At 36.1% G+C, this 8,237-nt stretch overlaps 1 protein-coding gene across 2 annotated transcripts; it reads right to left on the minus strand.

The window, feature by feature from the left end:
• Positions 1-780: 780 nt before the first annotated feature.
• Positions 781-6,672, minus strand: gata1a (GATA binding protein 1a). Of its 2 annotated transcripts, none has more exons than XM_079483684.1 (6): positions 6,542-6,672; positions 5,370-5,580; positions 4,717-5,205; positions 4,470-4,615; positions 3,421-3,546; positions 781-3,326 (listed from the first exon to the last, which is right to left on the minus strand). In XM_079483684.1, the coding sequence occupies exons 2-6, from the start codon at positions 5,575-5,577 to the stop codon at positions 3,045-3,047; spliced, it is 1,251 nt and encodes a 416-aa protein (XP_079339810.1). In that variant the 5' UTR covers positions 5,578-5,580; positions 6,542-6,672; the 3' UTR covers positions 781-3,044. The 2 variants fall into 2 exon arrangements, with proteins under 2 accessions (XP_079339810.1, XP_079339811.1); XM_079483685.1 differs by having other exon boundaries at positions 2,713-3,326; positions 5,370-5,605; positions 6,542-6,671.
• Between the last annotated feature and the right edge of the window lie 1,565 nt (positions 6,673-8,237).

The following is an 8,237-nucleotide window of genomic DNA, read 5'->3' on the forward strand; positions in this document are numbered from 1 at the left end:
CCCGACATAATAAAGGTAATGCTCTTCATTAGATTATTATTATCTTTGATAATATACATTTAACTTACATTGTTATCTTTGGAAGTTAAAATACATTTTAAAGAAACAAAGTTTTCCTAGTTCATTATGGGTATACTTTATGAGAATAATTACTTAAATATTCCTAATAATTTTTAATTACCTAAATTATAATTTTTTTTGTAGGCCTCTATGAAGAGTTGTATTGTAATTGCATTGTATTTACACTTCACTGCCCTTAGAGGTCACTGTCTGTAAAATCATTTTAATTTATTAATACACATTACAAGAATTTCTAAGACATGCTCATGACAATTGTGTTAATGCCAAGCCAACTGAAACCCTAAAACGTTGTGAAGGTTGTTTTAACTTGAAAATGTTTTATTCCCATTAGCTTATACACCTGACCGATTTAGCTTTGTTTGCCATTGTATCCATATCATATGTGGCCCACATATATGTGCCTATTTGTTACAGTTTGTGCTAAATTTAAATGTAATTCTTTTAGGTTAAACTGATCTGTAAACTATTATGGATGTGATGGTGGATCTTTAAAATATGCTGTTCATATTTGCAAATATTTGACAGGGAAGGATACTGAGGCAGAAGAAACGGATGTTGTTTCAAATTTACTCTGTTGGTCCTGTGGTTGCTAATCTCTTGCAGTCATTTGTCACCATTTCCCCAATATATAGCTGGGCGTCCCAGCAGATAAACACAGCAAGGACAAAATAGAAACCCACCTGCCACTCAGTGTCTATTAGTTCAAGGTTTAAAAAATATATTATGAACAAACATTTATAACACTTTGGATATATGGTTATAATGACATGAAACAACTGCAAGCTATCAAAAAACACCAACAAGAAAAGCAAGATATGAGTTCACATTGCACTGGAAAAGAAAGAGAGATTATTGGAGGAATGCTTGTAAACAAACAGTTTTTGGTCACCATTGACCACCATAGAAGACTTGCTTTAACTTTTTGTTCTGTTGAACACCAAAGAAGATATTTTAAAGAACGTAGGAAAGCGAACAGTTCTGGGCTACTATACTACCATTGTAATTTTACATACTATGGTAGTTACATTTTGGCCGAAAACTGTTTGGCTACAAGCATTCTAACAAATATCTTCTCTGTGTTCATCAGATCAAAGACATTTGACGTCTAAAACCTCACGGAAAACACGAGGCGCGGCTTTCTCTAATCAAATTACTCTGAAAAGTAGAACCATTTCTATCTTGAAAAATGTGTGCACTCCAAAAAAATTTTTTTGTTGAATTTACTTTAAAAAAGCTGCGTCAAGTGGTTCCATGGAGTTAACGCTCATTGAATGAAAAATACAACAAACTCTTTTTAAAACTCAAAATAAATGAACATTAAGGACGGACAAGTATTTTTTCTTTACTGAAAAACACTTAAAATATTTAAGTAAAATTTTCTGCCTAAATGCAGTCTTACGCAAAGCATGCTGGGAACTGAAAATCCCCCACAACCATTCATGTTGAATTAACTTGTTTATATAATGTAAACTCAACAATATTAAAGTGTTTTGCGTTCTACTCAACAATGTTAAGTTGACCAATCAAACACTGTGAACAAGGAAGGGTTAAGTAAACTAACAGCAGAGACCGTTCATTTTTCTTTTAGTGTGCTGCATTTGCGCATAAGACGCGAAATGTGAATCATCACATATACAGATTTGGATCAACTCGTGAGTAAATGTTGCCAGAATTGTTATTTTTGGGTGAACTGTTACAGACTATGTGCCAGTTGCAAGCCAGCAGATTTTTGTAGGTGGTGTCCCCAGATGTTCATGGTGTTTTGTGAGAAGTCATCTGTTCTTCACTCTTGAACCGGTGACAAATGATCAATCATGCAAGGATATTTGGCCGGAATATACCAACATGCAAATAACAATTTATTTCTGGAAGACCTCCATACTATTTATTTCAAGGTCTTCATGGGGAGCAGAAATTGCAGCTGCTGAAATACATTTTAATTTATGTAAGACAAATGTGGGAGGGATCGGTGTTGAGAATGTTGTCAGCATGATAACATATCACTTTCACAGCATTCTAAACTAAATCATTCTAACACCTTAAGCTTGCAAAAATGAAGCGGTTAAAGCACTATAAGGTGATGACACTTCTGCTGCATTTAGTGGAATGATTAGACACAAAGTAGAGCAATTTCACAAAATTCTCTGATACCTTTTTATAGACTCATAGTTATTCAGCACCTAGTTATGATATTGTCTGCGTGAGACGTTTAGTGCAGGTGCAGTTATTTTGCCAGCATCTGAGCACGGGGCGTGTCTGTTTTATGTATACACAGATATAACAGTTTTTCCGTGTGAGTTAAATTTAGGACCTAGTACAAATGGAACTTTGGTAAAGTGTTTTGTCGCCCTCTGCTCGCTTTATGGAAAGTGTTTAATTTGCATGTTCATGCTTCAAACGCAGATCAATTGTCTCTGCATAGAGGATAAATGGACAATGACACTATTATTCTATGGCCAACGTGACCTTAAGTTAAAATAGTGTGCTGTAAACCACAAGGTCTGAAACAGTTCTGAAAATGTAAATACCATTAGAACGCTACAAGACGTTACCTTTTAGAGGACCTTTGTGCATGAACTGAACATTGTTTGTGTGTTGTTATATATCACATAACTGATTCCAAAACAGGGTTGTGAAACGGTATTGTATTATTTTATCAATGCATTTTTTGCCTTCAGTCACATTTATTTAATGTCTCAGAAAAAATATTAATACATCAAACACAATAAGCCTTACAATCATAAATATTCACATTTGTCATAAGTTTCAATGTTTTACACTATTTAAACTCCATTACAGGTTTAAAATCTCAGCAGTTATAGACTGCTATTGTGGACCAGTTTTCAACACATTCTCTCTTCATTTAAAAATGTGAAAGGTAGTCACAAAACACACGTTTACGCAAGATTTATGTACAATGTAATGTACAGTCATGCCTCCTTACGGTCCAGTTGAAGTTTCCCTCACACCAATGAGGGCACCATCCCAGTGTTTGGGTGGTGGATGTAAGACAGACTCGGGGAGGAGTGGAGGGTGGAGGGGGGCAGTAAGTGATTGGTGTGGCTGTAGGACAGAAGTGGTCCTGGGTTTAGAGAGTAGGGTCCACCGTGCTCATTAGGAGGGCCAATGTGTGACATATCAGGGTAAACCTCCGGACCTCCTTTTTTCCCCTTCTTGTTTCTGTTAGACACCTTGCGATTGCGTGTCTGTATTCCATCCTTTTTCATAGTTAAAGGCCTGTTGACCTGCGAAAATGGAGACGGTATTGGCTTTATAGAAAGCTGCTCATATTTTGAAGATTTTTGGATGAATGCAACAGGAATATACGTGCATACTCACATTGTGCAGTTTAAAGTAAAGGCCACAGGCATTACACACAGGCTCACCGTTGGCATTGCGTCTCCATAGTGTTGTAGTGCTTGTGTGGCAGTTGGCACACTGGGTTCCAGCACGCTTGCTTACAATCTGTTGTAAGAGTGTGAAGTTTATAGTGATGGCTCTAAAGTCAGTTAAACCTGTATTGAACGCATGATGACTGCTACAGGCCACTTCACAAGATATAAGCATGGGTCCAAAAGCACTTCCAGTTAAAAAATTTTATTTTTTTAAACCTTTTATGTATAATAAATCTTAAAGACGTTTGTTTAACATTTTGATTCGGTTATAAAAGTTCTAACTGTTGCATTCCGCTGAAACAGTGTTAAAAACAGAAACAGGAAGTTGTTTTGGACTAGCGTTGTTTATGTTTTCCGAAGTAGTCTGTAGGACAGAATCTAATCAAATTGGTTTCAAATTATATATTGAATTATATCAAGTTAAATTAAATTAAATGGCATAGACTGTGGAAAATGTTACTTTATAACACTATAAAGCTTTTTCTTTGTCAATTTGTTTACCTTTTTTACCTTTACTTTCTTACTTTTATTCAAAAACTCAAAATATTTAGCACTATACTACCAAACACCAGAAAGTAACAGATTTGTAATGTATTAAAGGTGAAAACACACACACACACACACACACATATATATATATATATATATATATATATATATATATATATATATATATATATATATATATATATATGAAGTATTCTTTCCTAGGTAGAAACACTGAAAAAGTGTAGATACTTTAAAAATGTACTTAACATTATTAAAAATAATAATACTGTCCACCTCTGGATTATATCAAACATATAACATAGCGCAATTCTGTCAATAGTCTGTACATTCATTCTATTGCTACACAATACTGTCTAGTACACAAACAAGTGTTTAAGTAATTCCTCACATTTAATTCCCACAACTTTAAAAAAGGTTTACTGAGATAATAACTTTTCTGATATAACAGAGAGTTACGTTTTATAATGCTTTTACATAGCCTACCAGTCTCTTTTTTGGTCTGATGAGTGGTCTGTTCTGGCCATTCATCTTATGGTACAGTCCGCAAGCGTTGCAGAGGTAGTGGCCTGTTCCATCTCTACGCCATAGAGGTGTGGCAGTTGCTCCACAGTTGACACATTCACGTGCCTCTGTTGAAATAAATCTCAACGTAATTAACACCTAAGACCACGCAAAATTGTTTCATCTATACATTCACCATAATATATTTTTTTTACAGCAAATGCTTTACCTGGTGGTGATAGTCTCATCTTGTTACGAAGTTTGGGTGAGTAGGATGGGTTCATCCAAGGTCCCACAGTAGAATAGAGTGCAGCTGAACTGTAGTCTTGCGATGTGGCCACGTATGATCCATAAGGACCTAGCATGTGCGGAGAAGGACCGTATACTCCCCCAGCAGGTGAGGTCAGATTGAGAAAACTTCCCCCACCACCACCCATGGGGCTCAATCTCTCAGCTTTCAGGACTTCCTGGAGCCTGGGACTGTCCTTCCCATCATAACTCGGTGAGGTGAAACCCTCTTTGGGAGAGGTGAAAGAGGAGGTGGTGCTACTAGAGTACAAGGGTGGTGAGGTCTGGGGGTGAAGATGGGTCTTTGAGAATGGGCTACCTGTCCAGACTGTGGATGTGGGGTTGTAGGTAGAATTGAGAGAGTGACCTGCAGTATTGTCCAGCCACGGGATGTTTCCCAGAACTGATGGAGAAGAGTAGACCTGGCGAACTATTACAAAAAATATCATGTTAGAATTGTTTATTTTCATTATTCAAACATCCTGACATAGTAACATCAACTCCAGTGTCGTGAGTTTGGGATAGGACCATCGGTTCAGCCATTCACTGTTATGCGAGTATTTCACGGGTCTATAACAGAAGTGAAAATCTCACCTGGGCTGTGTCTATAGGACGACGAGGCTCGGCTCTGGCCGCTGGTGGAATAATATGACGAAATTAAATCAGTCTCTGAGTTCGTGTAGAAAGGCTCATCGTCTTCACTGGGTGGCAGCAGTCCGGGTTCTGCATTGTAACTTGCTAATGGGTCAGGACTGACCAGGTTGGGAGAAACCCATCGAGACTGCTCAGATGAATTCTCCATCTCCTGAGAGGAACATCACGTGTTTGGACTATCGTAAGAAAACTATTAATTGCAAATGAACTGAGCTTTCTTAAACTAGTATAAGTATAATTCATAACAGTAAATTTCAAGCCATTTCGGACCACAAGTTTTTAAAATAGTGAGCATTGGTTGTTGTTGTATGAAAACGATGGCACATGGAGTAGATAGGCTGATGAGATGCTTTTTATATTTTTTCTGTGGGACCCTACAATACTTTAATTATGGTATCTAAACAGTATGGCTTGTCAGACTTCCCTTTGAAAGGTCCTCATTTGACTGTGGCAGAAAGTCAGCGCTAAAAATATATCTATGTCTGAATTGGTCTTAACAACAGTTAGCTTTACCTTACAACAACGGTCAGTCTCTGACTACTAATATTACATGACTAAATATTACAGAAATAAACCCTTGACTTTAAGTTTATACACTATACAAATGCTGGATTGTTTCAACCTATGGTCGGATCAGATTTTGACCTTTTCTGGATTAATTCAAACAAACGGTTGGGTTTGTCCATATGTCCTTATTTTACCCAACTAATGGCTGAAACTATTTTATTTCTTCAAAGTATTTTTTAGCTTTAATTTTAGCTTTTCTTTTTTAGCTTTAAAGCATTCGGCCTTACTTGAGGAATATATACATCAAATTGAAATAATATATACAATACAAGAGACAAATATTTTGATCCTTTACACATATCATTTTTTATTAAAGAAATGTTTTATCCTTTTTAAGTGTTTTATCTATTAAAATTTTCGACTTTCACAATATATCTCCTATTCAAAGTACATTAATTATTTTTCAAATAATAAAGTGCAAAAGGTCATTTAAATTAATTTGTTAATAAAGTCATAATATATTTATAAGAAAACACTTTCCCCTTCAGAAATTAACAAATGAGCACATGTAACGTAAGATTGTGAGACTACATACAAGATCTTACCTGAAGATGATGTATTGTATTGGTCAGCAGATAAGTAGATATATTACGGTGTCCACACCACAGCAGAGGTCATGGAAGTCTACTGGAAAATGAGGCTGTGCACTGGTGCTCTCTTCACTTGCTTATCTCCTTCACTCTTTAGAAACCACTAACTTTATTTAAAATTCTAGGACACCAATGGGTGGAGTTGGGGGTACTTTTTGGACACTCCTACCTTACGGTGCTTAGCGTTTTAAATATTTTATGGCTGATCACCGGCTGACACAGATATAGACTATAGATTAATTTAGTCGTGTGCATAAAACAATGAATGACTTTTGACAAAATATACTTTTTAATGAACATTTACATATAATTTTTCATTTTCAAAAATGATTGGTCTATCAACCATAAGTAATCAAGTTTTGGGGTTTAATTTAATTTCCAATACAGAATCATCGCTGTAAACTATTAGACTTTTACGTAAAATATGATGTCAATTTTATTACAAAAATATATCAAAGGCACACAGACAGCTTGAAACATCTTCATCCATGCAATTAACAAAAAAATTTATATATAAAAAGACCTAAGTGTGTTCCTTGGCTATTAAACCCATGATCTTATACATTATGTGTAGGCTTACAGAAATGCTATGGTTTGAGAAAACAAACAATAAACATAATAAAATAAAATACAGGAGTGACGATTCAAGCTTAGTGTTTAAATACATTCTTAAGAAAAAGTATTCTAAACGTGTGCATGATATACTCCATATTAAAGCGGAGCAAAGAATTAACAAAGAGCAATCCAAATGGAAACAGTGACAGTTAAATGAAGCAAATGAAAATGCAAAAGCACTTTTCCTTGGTGCAGAACAGCAAAGCTGCGTAGAACAGTAATGCAAATAAACTCAAATGCTGCAATCATGGTCAGAGATATGGACCCAGCATGGGCTACCTGAGCACAAGACTCAGACTGTCACTGTCATTTGACAGTCAAAACACCTCCAACTTCCCTCCTCCATTGTTCATTTACAATTTTCGGGGAAACTGGGATGAGATCCAAAAGCAAATTCTTCAACAAGGCCCAGGTTATTGATTTACATAAGACCCCGTTTTAGAATGTAAACATGCAGGAAAATGTAATGTTACACTGTAGTTATTGTGTGTTAAAAACAAACCAATTAGAAGAACACATAGCTTAATTTCTCTCCTAAAATACATATGTAGGGTACTCTGGTACAAATGGTGACGTGATATATCTATAACACAAACTGAAGACCGAAAAAAATTCACTGAAACAAAACTGCCGAAAAGACAGAACTGTCTAAGGACCAGAGAGAGAAAGAGAGAGAGAGAGAGAGAGAGAGAGAGAGAGAGGCAGGAGCAGTGTTGAGGGATGTGGCTGGTGGCCTGGTGTGGGCTGGCTGTTGAACTGTGATAAGAGGTTATCAAGATTGGAGAGGGAGGCTGGGGAATTGTAAGCCATGACACTATGAACCAACTCACATTAGTTTCACACCATTTATTGCCAATGAGACTTACACTCACACATGTACTGTATGTTTTTATACATTGTGGGAACTTTCCAAAGCCGTAATGACTATACACAAACTGTATATTCTATTGCCTTCTAACCCTTGCAGATAACGTTTCATATTTGAAAATAAACTTTTAGTATGTTTAATTATCTGAATCATAGGGACCGGCCAATA

The sequence above is a fragment of the Barbatula barbatula genome, assembly GCF_947034865.1.
Source record: "Barbatula barbatula genome assembly, chromosome: 20".
Lineage (NCBI taxonomy): Eukaryota > Metazoa > Chordata > Actinopteri > Cypriniformes > Nemacheilidae > Barbatula > Barbatula barbatula.

Excerpts from the sequence above, each read along its gene's own strand:
- gata1a (XM_079483684.1), bottom strand. The coding sequence starts at position 5,577 with ATGGAGAATTCATCTGAGCAGTCTCGATGGGTTTCTCCCAACCTGGTC. Across the intron at positions 5,206-5,369 it reads GTCCTATAGACACAGCCCAG|TTCGCCAGGTCTACTCTTCT; the intron begins GTGAGATTTTCA and ends TTTTTGTAATAG. Across the intron at positions 3,327-3,420 it reads TTTACTTTAAACTGCACAAT|GTCAACAGGCCTTTAACTAT; the intron begins GTGAGTATGCAC and ends CCATTTTCGCAG.